General features: G+C 39.8%; 1 protein-coding gene across 1 annotated transcript in view; it reads right to left on the reverse strand.

The window, feature by feature from the left end:
- LOC133640910 (nesprin-1-like) overlaps positions 1-20,220 on the reverse strand; it is a 228,250-nt gene that overhangs the window by 132,776 nt on the left and 75,254 nt on the right. Inside the window, exons 24-38 of the mRNA XM_062034594.1 lie at positions 17,698-17,808; positions 16,031-16,120; positions 15,661-15,738; positions 11,906-12,232; positions 11,750-11,814; positions 11,556-11,682; positions 10,284-10,367; positions 10,048-10,200; positions 9,794-9,973; positions 7,469-7,561; positions 7,175-7,360; positions 5,535-5,705; positions 2,813-2,950; positions 962-1,161; positions 490-613 (exon numbers count right to left, since the gene is read on the reverse strand). Of these exons, the coding sequence (XP_061890578.1) occupies positions 490-613; positions 962-1,161; positions 2,813-2,950; positions 5,535-5,705; positions 7,175-7,360; positions 7,469-7,561; positions 9,794-9,973; positions 10,048-10,200; positions 10,284-10,367; positions 11,556-11,682; positions 11,750-11,814; positions 11,906-12,232; positions 15,661-15,738; positions 16,031-16,120; positions 17,698-17,808 (2,127 nt within the window). The remainder of the gene's footprint in view (positions 1-489; positions 614-961; positions 1,162-2,812; positions 2,951-5,534; positions 5,706-7,174; positions 7,361-7,468; positions 7,562-9,793; positions 9,974-10,047; positions 10,201-10,283; positions 10,368-11,555; positions 11,683-11,749; positions 11,815-11,905; positions 12,233-15,660; positions 15,739-16,030; positions 16,121-17,697; positions 17,809-20,220) is intronic.

Consider the following 20,220-nt stretch of genomic DNA (forward strand, 5'->3'; position numbering starts at 1 on the left):
TTATTATTTACTATGATGCAACAGTACAAGTTAACTTAAAAGTGACATGGAGGCTGTGTTTTTCTTTTCTTTTTTTTTTCTTCTTTTTTTTAAAAAATGTTTCTTTTTTTTTTTTAATTTTTAGTTTATTCAAAGAAAAATATTACTTCATGATCACTATTACGGAGTAATATATCTATCGCAGGGGTTTTCAAAGTGCGCCATCTGGGAGGCGTGAGAAGACTTCAAGGGAAGAGCAGCAGCTTGAGAAAACTAAAGAAATCTATGCCATGTCAAGGGTAAAAATGATGGACTTTTAGTTCCTGTTGTGAGCAGAACATTTGTTTTCCAGGGAGAAGGGGAAGCCTCAACTTTACTGTCATACATACTTTGTCTGAGGGAGGCTCATAAACCCATCTATTGTATTCCCAGAGTCCCTCTAATACTCCTAACATTTTCTGCATTAACTTGTGGTTAGTCAGATATTACTTGGTGTGTTGAGTTCCTCACCAGCAGCTGCAGGAGACCCCTACAAACGCTCTCCTGGTTCGACTCAGCAAGACTGCGGCAAATCTTCAGTTGTTTGTTGCTGTCAAGCAACCATTTACTAACGGAGGCAAAATGCGTCTGGAATCTGTGGGGAGGACAAGTCCAACACATACGTCGTCAGCACAGCTAGCGAAGCAGAACATGACTCTGGGAGGAGAGAAGTTCCAAGGCTGATAAGACAAGCCTGGTTTAATTTGCTCTGATGTCATGTTCCAGATAAATCTACTAGATAGCATTGTGATAGGCAACAAAGATAACCATAGACGTGGCATATTCCCACACCATTGTAAAGTTCAGTTATTGGTTGGGATTTATTGCATTAGATCAGCACAAATGTGACTTTAGTAGCTTGGACCAAAACGTCACAAAAAGTGCAACAATCTGACCTTCTCATACTAAACAGGAAGTAGCTGAACGCTCATGGATGGCCTACCTGACCCAGCTGTCCCGGATGACGCTGCAGCGCTGAACCTCATGCTCCGTGCGGCTGTACACACTCCGCCAACGCAGCTCCAGAGCGCCACCTGCCTGAATGACTGAGGGCGCAAACGACAGATCTGCTCGCAGCTCACGTCTCTGATCCAGGAACAGTCCCAGAGCACCTCTGCTCCCGTCCAACTGGACCAGAGTTTGCTGGGGTGACAATGAGAATCAACAACATTGAACTTAAATCGAACTCTCTTAGCCAGCATCGAAAAAGAACACTGAGGGGCCAACTGGGAGTCTGTTTGGATCGTAAAACGTCAAGAGGAAGACAGGGCAGCAGTAAAAGTGAACTGCAATAACTAAGGGAAGAACAAAACAATATAAAATGAAAGAAATGAAAAGTGAAAAAAGTAAACTTACTAGTGTTTCACTTTCACTCATTTAACAGAAGTGCCTCGACACAATTAAATTTGCACTGCCACAAAATGTTTTTCCCTGACCCCATTTTTAAGGAAGATTAAAAAAATATCTTCAACAACACAAAAATGAAACCAACACTCAATAAGTCTATAACTGTGTTTGTAGGTTAAAAAAAATTAAATAATGTTGAACATTTCTTGAGATACAAACCAAAAAGTTCAGTTTTACTCGTCCACACATAATTTTTTGTCACAGCCAATTATACAATATAGACAATGAAGTCATCTACGCCCCTCTCCCCAAACACCAGTTACATTGTAGGGATAGGTACAGAATTTGGTTCTTTTATACGCACCAACTTAAGTCTGTCAGTATTACTGGGTATTGGTTCACGCAAAATCAAACAGTGCCATATTTTGACACCTTTTGTTGCACGTACCATCACATCCAGTTGCAGCCTCAGCACCGGTTCAAGCACTTGGCCAAGAAATAAGTAGTCGAGCACTCAGAGCATACTCTGCTGGACTGCCTCGAGGTAATGTTACAATTTCCCATGCCAAAACAAGAAGGCGGCGTTCAAAAGTACAGCAAGGCTCCACTTTTTAAAACGTGCTAGGTCGATGCTAATTTACATTGGATTTGCCATAGACATGCTACCAATTAGTAGTAAGGATTTTACATGGCGATTTCAACAACTCCAAATTTGGTACTCAAACTAACATGCACGTTACAAACAAACAGCTGCTGTGTAAATAAATACTATACTTTTAGTATTGTACAGTACACTTTGTAGTCACAACAAAATAAAAGACTGGGACATTAAACTTAATGGCAAAGACTACTTCCTGGCTAAGGCAACACACTGTAGTCACTACTGCCATCTAACGTCTTGGAATTGCAACTGCATGCAAAGTCTCCTGTCAGTACAGCACAGTACTTGCAATGAGACAGAAGTGTAAGAAAACAAAAAAACTGAACAGCAAATGATTTTAAAAAGTTTTTTTTTTTAACTATTGACATTTTTAAACACAAAAGCAACAAAAATTGGTACCATTGAATACCGGTATCGATTTAAATGTTAAAAAACAAAACAAAAGGTACCCATCCCTTTGTAGGAGACAATGTATTATTCCAAGTGCTCTTTATTATTATGCGGACAAAAGTACCTGGAAGCACCTCAAGTCAGTAACCACTTAGTTTCTCCTACAAAGACATTTTGGACATGTGGGAACATGCTGGGAAAGACCCTTTCTGTTCCAGCATGCAGTGCACAAAACAAGATATGGTTTGTTAAGTTTGCTTTCCAAGAACTTCAGAGCTCTGACTTAACTCCTTTTGACATGAATCGTAAACCAAGCCCTCTTGTTCAACATTAGTGACCTCTGACCTCACAAATCCCTCTTCAGGATGACTGAACCCAAAGACCGCTTTCACTTACCTGGCAAGCATGCAGTCTGTGTTGTACAAAGGACTCCTCCTCATCGTCTTTTGCTGCTTCTGCACTACTGACGGAGACTTCGAGCTCGTCAAGCAGCCTCCCAAGCTGACCGCAATTATTCTCCCAGCGCATCCACTCCTGCAGCAAATCCAATTATTAAGCTGTTAAATTTTTACCTTATCATTTGATGGAAATTGACACAAACATGTTTGTTTGATACAAAAACAACAGTCATGCTGAAGGAACCAAAACTTTAAAATACACTCAGTAGGTGACTGTATCGATCCAAATATCGATAGTAATGATAACAAACAATGAAGTTGATATTTTTCAGTTTATTTCCACAAATATCTGTGGGTTTTTTGTTGTGTTGTAGATATTGTTTACGAACTCAGAATAAGTTATTGGACACTGAAGGGTTTTAGGGTAAAAACTAAGACAACAGGATTTAAATAAGAGAACATAGTAGTTTAGTTTGCACAATTTACTTTACAACTGTATGTAATAAAAGAGAATACTTGTATTATTTTGTTGATATTGATACATTGTCTTATTTAGTTTAGGTTTGTATATGGTTTGTGATTTATTTTGTATGGGCTGTATTTTATGTATTGCATTGTTCAAAAACATTTTTTTGTTTGCTTAAAATATTTGTATTATGTTTTATTTTAGCAAAATCACAAAATCATTCAATGATCTTAAAATAATTCAGATGAGAAAAATCAGTAATAGTGCTCAGGCATTTCATTGGTATCAGATCAATACCAATATTTGCAGTATTGCCCACCTCTATGATAAAGCTTGCTTTGAGTGGTACTTGTGTACACCACTGCCTCCTACAGGCTGGAGTGGGACAGTATTACCCATTGTATCTTGCCAGTTGAACATGATTGTTCATGTGCCTTTTTAGTTATATTTTGTCACATTTGTCTTTTTTTTCTACTCTGCAATTGTTTGTGTCCGAGCGATAGGAATCATTTAACAAATCATTTGAGTCTCAATCATTGCCGTTTATGGGGTGATGTTGCTGCTGAAGCCCAGGGCAGAGCAGAAGAAACGGGCATACTTATCACAGGCAAGTGTGGATGGTGAGTGGGGAAGGAGAAGCCGTTCTTTGTGTTGTTTCCTGGCCTCTGCCACACAACGTTGTTCAATTTCCGTGCGGTCTGTTCCTTGAATGATAGTATGCCTCCACTCAGGGCGGTAAAGTGGCAGCGCCGATGTTGCAGCAGAGGAGAGTGGCCTTCAGTTCGTCGCGGAATTGTGCCAGACACAAGTTGCGAGAACAGGATCTGACGAGGAATTCTTCTGACATGTCCTGTCCAGTATCGGGCCAACTTTGCCTCAATGCTAGGGAGGTTGGCTCTGAGAAGGACATACTCATTGGTGACGAGGTCTTGCCGTGTGATATTCAGGATTGCATTAAATTTCTGCTGTTGCAAACGCTACAGCTTTTTCACATCCCGCCTATACAAAACCCACACCTCAGAGCAGTACAGAAGTGTGGAAATAACGGCTCGAAACACCATGATTTTGGTATGGAAACTAAGATTATGGTTTAGAAAGAGAGGCTTGGAGAGCCTCCTGAATGCTGCATGTGCAGCACAAATCCTGCTGTCGATATCCTTCTGCACAGTGCAATCAGCGGAGAGGTAACTTCCCAGGTAAGGGAAAGCTTTCACAGTCTCAAGGACATTTCTACAAAGTCATACATTGCTGGTGACTGGAGGAGGATGGCCCGGGACTCTCTGCGAGACCAAAGCGGGAGTAGGCTCTATCAAAGAGATCAATAGTTGTCTGGAGGTTGCAACCTGTGTCCACAGGGGTTGCATTGTCTTCCGCATACTGAAGCTCCAGCACTGTGACCGAGGTTGTGAATCAGCACGTGCGAAGACGCCCAGTGTTGAAACTTCCTCCGTCCATTCGGCCTTGAAGTTGAATGCCGCAGGCTGTGACAGGAAGCTCATAGATCAGAAAACACAACACTGCTTCAGTCCAGTCGTGATGGAGAAGGAGTCAGATATGGCGTTCTTGACAAAATCGCGGCCAGTCATCCCTTCGTGAAGAGCCTGTACAAGATCTGTGAAATTATCAAAGCAGCCTAAACGTCCCAAGGTGGCCCACCTGGTTGGTCTTGGTACACTATCAAAAGCCTATTCTGAAGCAGTGGTGCCACGAGATGGCCGGAAGCCGCACCGTGATTCCAGAAGGACTTCTTCTGTCAAGCAGTACCCGTGCAAAAATCTTTCCAGCGATGCTGAAGAGGGATATGCCGCAGTAGCTTTCGCAAATGGAGCGGTCACCCTTCTTAAAGATGGTGATCATTGTGGCATCCTTCAAGTCCGCAGGTACAGCCTTTGTCTCCCACATGCGCACAATTGCCATGCCCACCATGAGAGATGAGTTCTAAAGGGATATTTTTTGGGTCCTGTTCTTTCTTGCCTTCAAGCGGCTTAACGCCTACTGCAACTCGATGTAGGCGGGAGGGAGTGATATCCAATGCCTGACAGGGTGTTGGGGGACCTTACATAGCAGGTTATCAGCCACTGTAGATGGGCGATTCAGGAGCGTATTAAAGTGTGTTTTTCACTGTATGAGGAGGTCTTGATCTTCTGTATGGGTGGTTGCATTTTTACGTTGAATAATAACTATAAAAATATCAAATACATGTCTGTTTCTAAACAGTGTGTATGATTTTTTTTGAGGAATGGCAATAACACACCTGCAGTCTCCATTGAGAAGCCACTTCCTGTTGTAGAAACTGCTGCTGCAAAGCTTTGGCTCGAACCTCCACTTGCACTCGCTCATCCTCTTGACCCCGTAGTGCTACCAGTTCACGATGGAATAAATGTTGCACAAGAGCCAGCTGAGCACCAAGGACTCGCTGCAACTTCTGGAAAAACAACAATTCTAACTCCAGATTGGATACATTTCTCTGATATGTACGTGAGTAAGTACATTTTATTTATAAAGCGCTTTTCACAGATAAAAATCAAAGTGCTGTACAAAACATAGGTGCATTAAAAAAACAATTAAATTAAAACAACAGGGGCACCATCATAAAAGGACAAAGAAAGTTAAAAATCCATTAACCAAAAGCTTTTCTGAAAAGCAAATTCTTCAAATGTTTCTTATAAGAGTTAACACAGTCAAGCTCACAGAGGGACTGGTACAAGTCATTCCAGAGGACGGAGGCTACAGCCGGGTATTCAAGGTCTCCTCTGGATTTAAAATTAGTTTGAGGGATCTTTAGGACACCCTGGCCTGAAGACCGAAGGCTGCATCCTGAGGTGTAGGGGCACAACAAATCAGCGATATACTAATGGGTCTTACCCTGAAAGTCAGGAATAAAATGTTAAACTCAATACAAAATTTGACAGGAAGCCAAATAAATCTTGATATAATGGGATTTTGTCATTCATCCAGGACATTGTCATCTCGGGGCATTCAATCAATCGCAACTGGGCTGTTTGGTTTGTCTCAGAAGATATTTCACCTCTCATCCAAGTAGGCTTCATCAGCTCATGCTCATAGACTTAGATTGGTCAGATCTAGTCTTGGACTTAGATTAGTCAAATCTAGTTTTGGACTTAAGATTGGTCAAATCTAGTCTTGGACTTAAGATTGGTCAAATCTAGTCTTGGACTTAAGATTGGTCAGATCTAGTCTTGGACTTAGATTGGTCAGATCTAGTCTTGGACTTAGATTGGTCAGATCTAGTCTTGGACTTAGATTGGTCAGATCTAGTCTTGGACTTAGATTGGTCAGATCTAGTCTTGGACTTAGATTGGTCAGATCTAGTCCAGCGGCTGGTGACAAAACCCCGAATATTTATACTCTAACACCAACAGGGTGTGTCAGTGCAAGGATGGTTCCTCCGTGTCGTAGTTAGAAAAACAACTGTTTCCAAACGAGCAGTCCTACTGTCAATGGCAATAACAGTCGTTGAAGTGGTATTTTCCCATCAGGGTAATGTAGACTGTTTTGGGTGCACTGGTCAAAAACTGGATGCCGCATTTTGTACAGTTTGAAGACTCCTTAGAGTAGATTTGTTCAAGCAAAGTGGAAACAGAATTGCAATAATCAATGCAAAATGGGATAATTTCGAGATCTGATTTTAAAATATTTCTCAGGTGATAAAAACAGTTTTTGGTCAGTTGACGACCGTGACACTCCAAAAGTGTTGACGGGTCAAACAAAACCCCAAGGTTTCTGAGGCTGGTTTTAACAAATGCACCCAGAGCACCAAGGGAGTTTTTGATCAGAGACAAGCGGTAGAAAATGGATGGATGGATGGGATCTTTTTATCAGGAGCAATGATCAGAGTTTTCGTGTATAAGTGTAAATGAAAAGAACACAGACCTTGTTTCTGCGAAGATTAACTTGCAGTTGGCTGATGTTTTGAGCAGGTCTTGCCTGCTCCTCAGCAAGGCATTCTTCACCAAAATCCAGAAGGCTACGTAGTCCACGAAGTAAGGAGAGGGACGCCTTCTGTATCATTGTATTTTCTACTGAATCCTCTTTCACATGTCTGCCCAGCACACACTGCTGAGAGAAAAGGAAGATGAGACAAGAAAGCCTTGTGAGGTAATTGTAGATTGCTTTTCTGCCACAAAAATCCTTCTAAGAAAAGGTTAATTAAAACACTAACATTACCTCCAGATAGGGAGTTTCCAGTAGATTTGGGAAATTCTCACTATGCTTCAGTTGAATATCCTCCATAAAACCCAACCGGTGGGAGAAGAGCTCCTAAGTAGAAAGTAATGAGTTACCATTGTACAATAATAACCTAGTAGTCGTAATTATTATACAAATTGTTTTAAGTGGTCTATAATTTTAATAAAATACAGCAGTAAAATAAAAACAATGACTACGTTTCCATGCACTAAATTAGTCAGATTTTTCAAATAGTTAGTTTTTATGTATTTTCACACGTATTTGTGAAATCCAAGTGTCCATGCACACTCTCAAATGCGACTATTGGTCATACGCTATGTGCCTCCCGTACTCTGGGGGGCGCTTATTTAATTTTAGCGTGGATAACTGAATTACTTTTCCGGTTCACCTAAGACGTCACACTAGGATTTGCGGCTCCTTATAACTTGTTTACGCTGTAATATTGGCACATATGACAAATATTACGTCTCTAATGGTTATGCAGATGTTAAATAGCAGATAGCATCAAGAAATAATCTTGGATGGCACTACTAACATGACGCTACTACCAAGAATGTATCGGGTTGGCTGCAAAGAAAGGCTGCGGAAGATTTTTTTCGAAGGAATTTTCGGACGAAATCATGGAAACAAAACTTTTGAATGTCTCAAAGTTCATTGAAAATGCTCTGTGGAGTGATGGAAGGAATATATAAATCTGGAGCAAAAGACCGTTCGTGCACTGACTTATACTGTTCCAGAGGAAGGTTGTTCTGGACTATCTTGCCCGTCGTGCGGAAAGTTAATCAGTTACCTTGCACAAATGCAGCGTGAAGAGGTTTGTGTATGCTTTATCATGCGCCTTTGATATACCTGCTTCATTGTCTTTCATCTCATTCATATTTTGTTGACTTTGAGATTGGTGCATGCGCGATACGAAGGGTCCTCTCCGGCTGCACACACCTCCTCGAGAGATCTGGTTCCTAATCGCATAATCCAGGTGCGTTAGTCCGACTTTTCAAAAACCGAACACGATCGGATTAAGATGTTTCATTGGGTTGTAGGAGGCTTATTTAAGGCCGAACTACAGTATTTGAGAAATCGGACTAATCTAGTGCATGGACACGTACTGACTGACAGCATTATATATGAAAAACGTCTCAAACTAAACCAGGGTCTCTCAATCATTTTATGTCATGCCTTCCTTTGGGACAGAAATTATCTTACAAACCTGCTCACTTTTATTTATTTATCTGTACGAATGACCCTAAGAGTTGCTGGCAGTACCATTCTGCGTACAATTACCTTATCGAAAAAGATAAAAATTAGTATCTACAACATACACCATTGGCGGCCTCTCATGCCCCCCTTGAGGTGAAATACTATTTAAAACCTGATCATATTTATCTGTATAAATGACCCTATTCGTTGCTGGCAGCAGTATTCTGCATAAAATCCCCTGATTATCAAAAACGGATGAATAAAATGAGCATCAACCTCGACTTCAAACAATAGCTGCCTCTTAAACCCCCCCAAATTAAACTACTTTTAAGAGCCCGATCATATTCATTTATCTGTACAAATGGCCCTATTAGTTGCTGGCAGCCATATTTACATGAAATCGCCATTATCAAAATATAATAATAAAATGAGCATCTACCACAACTTACAACCACAGCTGCCTCTCACGGGCCCCAAATTAAAATACTATTGAGAACCTGATCATATTTATTTAACTGTACAAAATAACCTACGAGTTCTGGCGGCAGCATCCTGTATATAAGACCTGATGGTCAAATTAGATGAATAAAATCAGCATCTACAACGACTTAAAACAATGCCTGCCTTTCACTCGCTCTCTAAATTAAAATACTAATTAGAACCTGATATGTATTTATTTTTACAAATGAGCCTAAAGGTTACTGGCAGCATCATACTCCATACAATCACCAAAATCAGCATGTACAACAAACTACAACAACAATGCCTGCCGCTCACGCTCCCCTTAAATCAAAATGCAGTTTCGAACCTAATCATATTTATTTATTTAGTTACCAGTACAAATGACCTTATGAGTTGCTGGCAGAATCATTCCGAATAGAATCACCTGATGGTCAAAATAGATGAATAAAATGAGTATTTACAACAACAATGCTAGCCTCTCACCTCCCCCCAAATCTAAATACCATTGAGAACCAGATCATATGTATTTAAATGACACCCCCAAGTGTTCCATCTTTTACATCACATTTTGTAGTAGTTATCGTAAAGGCCATGAGTCCTTACATTTTGTAACACATTGAGCTTGTTGTGAATGACTTGTTGTACCTGATGTTGGCTTTTGTGTTCTATGGATTGATGGTTGACAGACATGAGGACCGTCTGGCCAGTTTGTAGACATTTTTGAAGGGACGTTATACCTCTGAGAATGTCTGGTTCTTCACGACTACTTTTTGACTCCACATCTCGCAGCATTTCAGCTAGATTCAGCAGCTCGACTGACACACACTGCAACGCAATTGGAGTCGGTCAGGCGGTAGCGGTTAGAAACACACCAAGAAAAACATTGAGCTGGGAGTCACCTCATGTTGTAACATCCTCAGCTGGGTGTCTTCTTCATCCCCTGTACCTTTAGGGGTCAACAGAAGGTCTGTCAAAGCGTCCAGACACAAAAGAACTCTCCGGGAAGCCACGTATAACTGCTCTTTAACGCACGAGTCATCTGCACAGGTCACCTAAGAAAGAAGACATCAATTCCTTTTACACTATCGTTCAAAATGCCGGCAGGAGAGTTGAACTCATGCTCTAATGAACGTACTATGTTACTCAGCATGTTGATGGACTCGTTTGCATGCTGGAGAACAGCAGAAGTGGAGCCAATAGACAGCAGCTCTTCTAGAACCTAAACAGAAACATGAATATCAGGAGTTTAGTTTGGGCATTGTGCTGCTTAAGAGGAAGGTTACTATTCACATCTAACCCTATAAGGTACCTGGGAGTCTATATCGGTACTCAACGGTAACAATTTTTGGTGTTTTAATAAATATTAATTGTTTTCGATTATAAAATCTCTTCTTTTTTGCAACATTTAAAAATGATCTGATTAGGATGACTGCTGTCCAATTGTTATATGTTGTTTTATTATGAAGTTTCTGAGTCTAAATTACAGTTGCAAGTCCAAGACATTAGATGGCAATAGTGTATAGTTTATGGCAGAGCCGTGTATAGAGAGAGTATGGCCAACTCGGTTTCAGAGATGGTCCACAGCATGGCGTCATGCTTTTGACTTATCATTTGGGAGATTGTCTAGCCATACTCTGACTGGTCAAAAGCCCCTCATGTGATTACAGGTCGCTATGTTGGGGACCAACTCTGAAACTGAGTTGGCCATACTCTCGCTAAATATACATGGCTCTGGTCTTTGCTGTCTGTTGCGCCCTACAAAGTGTTGATACTGCAAGTGTTGCACGTATTACGCACCAGCTGTTTGATTGTAACGTGCATATTAGTTGTACTTTTCCTTAACAAATTTGGAGGTGTTGAAATCGCCACGTAAAATCGCTAATGTTAATCAGTTGCGTCTTAACAGCAAAGCCAAAGTATATCAGCATCAAGCTAGAACATTTTTTGGAAAAGTGGAGCCTTACTTAACTTACATTGGGAGTGTTTTTTTGGTCAATTTCTTTGTTGGCATTGAAATTTACAACATTACCTAAGGGTAGTTTAGCTGAGTCTGCTCTCAGTGCTGCTGGAGTGATCGCCAAATGCTGAAGTGCTGAGTCTGCAACCGGGTGTGACGTCACGCACAGCCCAGGTACCGAAACATGGCACAATTGGATTTTAAGTAAATTGGTGCTCGGTAGGACCGCAGGGAAAAACATTTACAAAAAATCATTCATCCCCTCTGCAATAACTGCTCTAAACAACATTAAAATAGGCCGCACTGTCTCTCTTGTATACCTGTTCCTGTGTGTGAATGTTTTTAATTTTTGCGATGAAACCGTGTCAAAGACAAATTTATGTCTTTCGTGTAGAAACAGACAATAAAGCTATATTCTACTCAGTACCCATCTCTACTGCTTATCCATACCATCTCAACTGTGGGTGTTTGGTGCTCCTCTTTGACTTTCTCCAGGGTTTGCTGTTTCTGAAAGATTTGGTTGTGAAGACGACTCCACTTTTGTTCCTCCGTGTCATCTGTGTTAGTCTCGGCCAATCTTAATTACAGACAGGGGGTAAATTATGGCAAAATGCATTCTACTTCATATAATGATAGGATTTTACATGATAGAAACGGCTGAAGGCGCCTTGGCTTTTTGATTGTCCTCCGCTTTACAATCACTTGGTTTCTTTGAAATAGAGAAGCATATCAAACAGAATTAAATGTTAAAGTTAATACATTTACTTTAGAAATGTGATGTGTTAGGGACATCATTTTACCAGAGCTGGATGTGTAACTGTGGCTGAAGGCATAGTAACAGGCTTGATGTCCTGCACTGTAGACTGTGAATCTTTGGCATGGGGAAATGTGTCACATGTTGGTGGTGGGCATTGGTTATGTGCAGCGAAATGGTCTTCAGTGGTGTCCAGTGATGCAGCTTTGGGTCTCAGTATTTCACAAGTGGCTTCCGTGTCCAATCTGGATTCTGACGTTGTTAATCCATTTTGTGCATTTTCCAGCTCCTCGTTCTTGGAGTCGAGCCCAGGCTTTTCATCACTTTCCGTCTCTACTTCGGAACCAAATCCTCCAGATACATAGGCCAGTTCCTGAAATTTTTTTTTTTAAAGCACAACTAAACATGTCAAGCCAATGAAATAAATCGCTAGATTTTATTGTGAAAAATAGTAAATAATGATGTGTTACGTGAGAAAACCTTTAACTAATTAACCAACCATGACCGAAAAACATATTTTTGTCATGATTGACTTTGTTTTGGTATTTAGTTTCTGTCCAGTGCTCTTATTTTTCATTCCACTTCCCACTTGTCTTACTGTCATTCAGTGAGTTTCCACACCTGCTCCTGTTTAGCGATTCAATGATCCAAGGATCAGGGAGGGAACTCACCTGCCTCTGATCACTAATCAGGAGGGTTTATTTATCAGTGTCACCCCTTGAATGACGTTGGTACTTAAATTGTCCAGTGTCACCTCAACGATTTGCACCGCCCTATTTTTTGCCATTTCTACTTCACCCGTGGTCCACTGCTACAACCATGCTGGTGCTCCCTTTGTTGGTACCTAATAAACATAGCTTCTACCTGCACATCGCTGCTGTCTCTGCATCCTGGGGTCACGCTGCCTACCGACGACGTAACACTTTTATGGCATTTCTGCTCAGCCCATATCAGTGGTGGTTTCAGATAAACTCAATTGCCAACAGGATGGCATTCTGTAGGGCGCAGGTGTCAAACTCACGGCCCGGGGGCCGAATCTGGTCCGCCACATAATTTTAATTTGCCTGCCACATCACATCACATTATGTGGTCATTTTATTGTGGACCAACACGTCATTTTATGGTGACCCACCACATAATTGTACTGTGGACCGCCACTTCATTTTATTGTAACCCATCCCATAATTTTAATGTGGCATGCCACATAATTCTAATGTGGCCCACGAAAGGCTTTAAAATCAGGGGTATCAAACATACGGCCCACGGACCGTATCAGGCCCACAAACAGGTTTAATCCGGTCCGCGGCCCGCAAAAAGAGTTTGCCAAGTCTAAAAATTAGCTGCAATTTCTTAATGAAAAAATATGCTGTTCTAAATGTGTCCACTGGATGTCGCAATAGCAATTCAAGTGTAACCCACGTCACAGTTGTTTAAAGATGACGTATCAGCTGACTTTAAGCGCCCTCTGGATTGGCTGCCGCTACTCCAATCAGCGCAGGTGCAAGCAATCAGCTGCTCCTGTTGTGACTGGCAGCAGATGGCGGCAAACTAATGCGGTATCGGTGCACAATACCTTCTTTCATTGTAAATTATCCACTCAATGGTTAAAATAACGAAACGCTAAGATGCAAAGACCTAAGTCAACATGACCATCACCTTTGTAGTGATGGTTAGCACACCCTGAACTTTATTGTAAAAATGTTGTTTCTACATTTGTTGTTTGTTATATTTTATTTTACGCTTACATTTACCATGTTTACATTGGTTAAGTTAGTAGTTATGTTGCCTTGAATTCGGCTATGGTTTCACTTTGATAATTGCGCTTTGTTTAAATTATAATTGTAATATTTGAATAATGATAAATGAATGTGTTGTGGCAGTTGCGGATGTCACCAATGAGTAACCACTCGATTGCTTTTCCAAACACGTCTCTAATGTTGAACTGCCCACATGAGAATGCTAAATAGGAAGTGCTTAAAGTTTAATGGTTTTGTAAAAACACTGAGACAAAGTCTAAGTTCATTGTGTTCTTCATAGTGTTTTTGAAACTTCATCAATTTTTTCCTCAGAATTTTCAACTAACCTGAAGTGTTTTGCGAAGAGCATTATTTGTCATTTGTACATTTTCAGAATGTGCTTGTTCTATTTTTGGCCAAAGTAAAACAAAGAAAGTCTTTTAAAGTTGTCTTTATTTTTAAGTTATTATGCCATGATTTTACCAATTCGGCCCATGTGGGAATAGATTTTCCTCCATGCGGCCCCTGAGATAAAATGAGTTTGACACTTTTGCTTTAAATAAAAAAGCACTTTCTGCTATTGCATATGTTCTACACTTTATTATCTGATGTTCCAAGCATTTATTTTTGTTATCAAAAATAAATACATAAATATCTGCTTCACATCTTCATTTACTTCTTCTTCTGTCGTGTGTCTTTAGATTTTCAGCTCTGTTGAGGCGAGCCAGGTCAACATGTCATCGTCCAGGTCAATCAGACCTTGTTCACCATTCGGTGGCCGGTGTTTGGGGCAACTAGTTACTATATGCTCTACTGTCTAGACTGGGTCCCCACACTCACAGGAGGCACCTTCCGCAAGTCCCCACCTCTTCATCGCTGCTCCGTAGCGTCCGACGCCGGTCCTCAAGCGGTTGAGGGTTGTCCACTGCTCCGGGGCAGTTCCTGTCCGGAGACGTCTGTGGGGTCGTCGATGTAGTGGTGCAGCCTAGATGGTTCTGCTAACTTCCACTGTTCTCTCCATCTCGTCTTGACCCAGGTGGCCTTGGAAGTATCAGCTGATGTTGTGCTGAGCAGCTCGTGAGCTTGCTTCATTTACGATTTCAAAGCAAGTTATCCATAAATCTGTGCTAATCAAAAACGGTTGCCTTTGTAAATTGTGTAACAAGGCTATTAAAAAATATATATATATATCGGTGCGGCGTCTTCAGTAATGCGGACGCTGTATCGATCCGTTGTGGTGAAGAAGGAGCTGAGCCGGAAGGCAAAGCTCTCAATTTACCCGTCGATCTACGTTCCCTTCCTAACCTATGGTCATGAGCTTTGGGTTATGACCGAAAGGACAAGATCACGGGTACAAGCGGCCGAAATGAGTTTCCTCCGCCGGGTGGCGGGGCTCTTTCTTAGAGATAGGGTGAGAAGCTCTGTCATCCGAGAAGAGCTCAAAGTAAAGCCGCTGCTCCTCCACATCGAGAGGAGCCAGATGAGGTGGTTCGGGCATCTGGTCAGGATGCCACCCGGACGCCTCCCTAGGGAGGTGTTTCGGGCACGTCCGACCGGTAGGAGGCCACGGGGAAGACCCAGGACACGTTGGGAAGACTATCTCTCCCGGCTGGCCTGGGAACGCCTCGGGATCCCCCGGGAGGAGCTGGACGAAGTGGCTGGGGAGAGGGAAGTCTGGGCTTCCCTGCTTAGGCTGCTGCCCCCACGACCCAACCTCGGATAAGCGGAAGAAGATGGATGGATGGATATATATATATATATATATATATATATATATATATATATATATATATATATATATATATATATATATATATATATATATATATATATATATATATATATATATATATATATATATATATATATATATATATATATATATATATATATATATATAATTCTCTTTCACAAAAGCCAGTGCACAATCACAGTGATTTTAAAGTATTTTTTCTTCATATTCTTGCTTTACAGAAGAAAAAGGAGATATACAGAATACTACATTCATACTGTAATACTGTACAGTATATAAGGTTTTCATGAAATAGTCTTTAAATGTGTTTACCTTAACGATAGATGGGGCGTTCATTTCAGCCATGTCGCCACTTTGCACCTCTGAAGCGTAGAGCGTGTCGTCTGGGTCCTGACAAAGACACCATGTCAGTGTTCCAATAGAAATGTCTCTTGAATGGGCAGCTGCTTCTGACAGTGCTATACTAGAACTGGACTGCCCATCTCACAAACAGCTACGCTTACAATATGAATATGTTAAGTAGGTGAATACAAACGTCAGTATAGGAGAGAAAGAAAAAGATGAAGGTATTAAAAAAATGAGTTTCATTTCAAAACATGCAGGAATGTGCTTCAAGGTCCTATTTAAGATATTTTGGAATGAAACCCAGTTGAAAAAAAAAGACAGTGTGTTACAGATTTACCTCTGGAATACTACATGTTAGTGTGTCAGAGGACGACGAGTGACAACTTTCGTCTTCGTCTTCCTCTGAATTTGACTCCTCAAAAGCCTCCTGGTTTCATTCATTGGAGACAGACATCGGTATTAAAAGTTAGTTGCTGTGAGTAAAAATATGGAAATGAAAAAATACTTTTTTCATTTTTATTTATAAGAAGAGTATGGATCAGTCATGTTACAATAATAATACTGACGTGGATCTATCAGAGCTACTGTAATTAGTTATAAAGCTGACAATGTACATAGATATATCTTGGTATGTATTTTTGTATTATTATTAATTTTTTTTATTCATTAATTTTTCTAAACTTTATTTCAAGACAATCAATACGGATAAATAAATGCAGAAATAATGACTTTTTTAATTAATTAATAATGATAAATGTAATCAATGTGCGAATAGAATGCTCTTTGTAAAATACATTTCATTTCTGATATGATACCGATATTGGAGCCTTGAGTGTTGGCCGATACCGATATTAACCCGGTAGGATATCAGCAGGAATCATAAATGTTTTTATTATCTTGTAGTGGGGAATGTTAGAAAATATTTGATCAGGTGAAATTACACAAAGAACGATGACACGTATGAAGACAATAACTTTATGACAGTTTTGAAGTGGAGTGACACTGACACGTTTGTTACTGGATACTTTTAAATACGGTTTTGCCTTGGATACTTTGTATGTGTAATTAATGTGCAACTACAATGATTTGATGCTTACTTAGACTGCTATATTGTTCAATTATGGACACTTATTACATACAGTATATCTAGTTTGTGGGCTGTTGTGTAGCTGCTAGCTCCTAGTAGCATATAGCCTACCATGTTTAACTTTTGTAAATGACTTGACTATAATACAAGAGATTAAACTTGTGTGTTCATTGGAGGACATTTAGATGTTACCTGGCTGGCCAGTTTTGCACCAAAAAACATTCGGCAGGACTGCTTGTATTGAAACACTCGTATCGGAGATTTTAGATGCAAGCCGATATTGTTTTTTTTTTTTTGAGGATATCGGCCGCTATCAAATATCAATCCTAGTAAAAAGTAATAATAGAAAACAATAATTCATTACTTTTAAAATAGTTTCAATTTGTTAAATTATACGTGCAATATATTTTATATCTTATATATATTCCCAACTAATTTTTGCTGATATCGGACCGATATCCAATATCAATATCGGGACACTCCTAGTAAAAAGTAATAGAAAAAAATAATTAATTATTTTTAAAATAGTTTCAATTTGTTAAATTATACATGCAATATATTTTATATCTTATATACTGTATATTCCCAACTCATTTTTGCTGATATCGGACCGATATCCAATATTAATATCGGGCCACTCCTAGTAAAAAGTAATAACAGAAAAAAATTATTCATTACTTTTACTACTTTTTAAAAATAGTTTCAACTTGTTAAATTATACATGCAATATGTTTTATATCTTATATACATTCCAAATTCATTTTTCATGAGGTCATGTTTACTAATCTAACTAAATCCAATTACAACCACGTCAACACAATTAGTAAAGAACACACAGGATGATTTAGCCCACAGAAGTGTTTATGGTTTTGTTTTCGCTGACGTTTGGTGGGGAACTAAACCTTAATAATTGTCACCTGTCCAAAGTATCCTCGTAGAGATCCAGTCACGTGTGACACTTCTGCACAAGGTTTGGAGCTGAGGGCAATGTTGTGATCTTCTCTTGTTTGATCTTCCCGTACGTTGTGCTTTGACAATATAAGAAAAGTGACAAACGTGTAACAAAAACCCATTTAGATGCAAGGACCAAGGGACTTAACCTACTATTAAAAGTAGACTTGTGCAAGACAAATCCAGTGCTTCTCAATTACTTTCTGTTACCCCCTTCCCCAGAAGGGAGAAAACATTTCATGTGGCCCTCCCACTCTCCGCTGCGACTATATCAATTGTCTCTATGACTGTTATAAGTACACCTCTGCATAACATTGTATTCTTATTAACATTAAAGAAAACAAAAAAGAAAGAAATATAGTTAAACTTACAACAAATAACTGTATTAACATAGTGTTTTAGTTTTAATAAGTGATCCTTATTAACCATAATTATTGACCGACCTGAACCATTTGATACTGAAAAATAAAATTGAATAAACAAAATATAAAATACATTCAAATTGATCAGCAGAATTAACTCAGGAGCACAATATATAATACAAATGTGCGGATTTATATGCTTTTTATTTGCCAAAATGAGGAAGTCGTGATTAATGGCAACAATGAGCATGTGTTGTGGTGCACAGCTTTTAGAGCCTTCACCCCACTATTTGAGAAAAACTGCTTTAGACAAAGGGCCCTATTCATTAAGTGTTTTCTTACGCTCTTGGAGTTACGCACATTTCTCTCATTTGTATTCTCCCATTCAGCCTGTCTAAGTGAGGTAAAACTGCTTAGCTGTAAGACGTAAAAGAAGGTGGGCTTTGCCATGACGCCTTTTTTTTCTTGGTTGTGTGAAAATGGTGTTGAGTTTTATTGATGTACACTTGTGAACGTCATTAAAATCCATAAAACACCTTATATTTGAAAATGCAGCATCCATCCAGGCCGCGCTTCCGTGTGTCGCCATGGCGATGTAGGGTGTGTATGCACGTTACAGCATCTTCTCCCTGACTCGATGTAAATAATTAATACACTTTTTTTCACTTATTTTGTTGTAGCCAACCTGATTACTTGTGATGCTGAGTTCTGTTAAGTGCAAATGTTTGTGAAGCCGTGACGCATCAGAGCAGCTTGTATGGACAACTGTGTGTGTCTCGCATGTGTGTGTGCGCAAGCTGGAGAGTGACCGCTGGCTCACAGCCTTACATTAACTGTCAGAAAATCTATTGACTCAAATGGTAGATGCTACCTTATACATGTATTTTATATTAAATAATAACATAGTTTAATTATCATTGTCCAGATGCATTGAACGTTAGTACCAGGATGTTCAAACACGAAAGATATACACACGGTCCTCTTCCACTGTGGTCGCACTCACGAAACAACGATCTCCATTAACCGGTAGATTTTTTATAATTAATTCTAGTGGCATGATGGCACTTTTATCCTCATTTCTATGGATGTTTCTATGTGTCTCAATTGAAGCTATCGGATCAGATTTGATAGTGTTCTGGAAATGTGTGTTATTATGTGTGGTGTTACTACATCCAAACTTCAAGTGCAATATAATGTTTCACCTTCCAGGGGCGCTGGACTTGCTACGGCCTCAGAGGCGTGTAAGATCAAAAAGACTTAAGTCGATCAAAAAGGGAACGGCACTTTTTGGGGAATTTTGCCTATCGTTCATAATCATTATGAGAGACATAAACACACGCCTTTTTTTTTAGGATTCTAAAGATAATTTAAAAAATCGCTTGCAAGATGCGGGTAATTGCAGTCACCGTTGTAGCCTTCAAAGTCCACAAAAAAAAACAACTTTAAAAAACCCTCCATCAACGTTTCATTTACAAACACACTGCATTTTTATAAGTAATGTAGTAACAGACACTTTCGTAACAATACGTACAATATTCAAAGTTTTGTTCATTCTAAGCAATATCAACTTGTTTCCTCAGCACATTTATCTCTGTTCCCCATAGTAACGCACACCAGCAACAAATGTGTGTTCCTACTTTCGGAAACAAACGCGTGTGTGTTGTAATCATGGCAGACTTGGTAACAGACAACAAAGACGACTATTTTTGGACAAGTGAGGATTCACAAACTTATCTGTTTGAACCCGAATGAACAGAGGATGAACTGCTGCTTCTAGAAGCAAGCACGAAGAGAGGGTGAAACGTTGAAGCAGACGGAAGCTGAGAGAGTGAGGTTGGCGTGACTTGACGCTGCAAATGTGGAACTTGAAGCCAAGCTATGTCGACATAAATGGCGTGCTTACCCAAAATCAACTGGAAAAAACGTCTCCGGCCAGCTTGACCAAACAGACAACTGTCTGTCAAGTGAGTCACTATATCATGATACATGCAGCACATCATGCTTGTTAGTACAACTAAATACACTGTCTGGCTCGCTGTGTACAAACAAAACATGATATATGGGCTAAGACTTTACAGATACTGTAAAATTATTGTTCATGTTTTTCAGTCAGTACAGATTGGTGTC

The sequence above is a fragment of the Entelurus aequoreus genome, linkage group LG23 (assembly GCF_033978785.1).
Source record: "Entelurus aequoreus isolate RoL-2023_Sb linkage group LG23, RoL_Eaeq_v1.1, whole genome shotgun sequence".
NCBI classification, from domain to species: Eukaryota; Metazoa; Chordata; class Actinopteri; order Syngnathiformes; family Syngnathidae; genus Entelurus; species Entelurus aequoreus.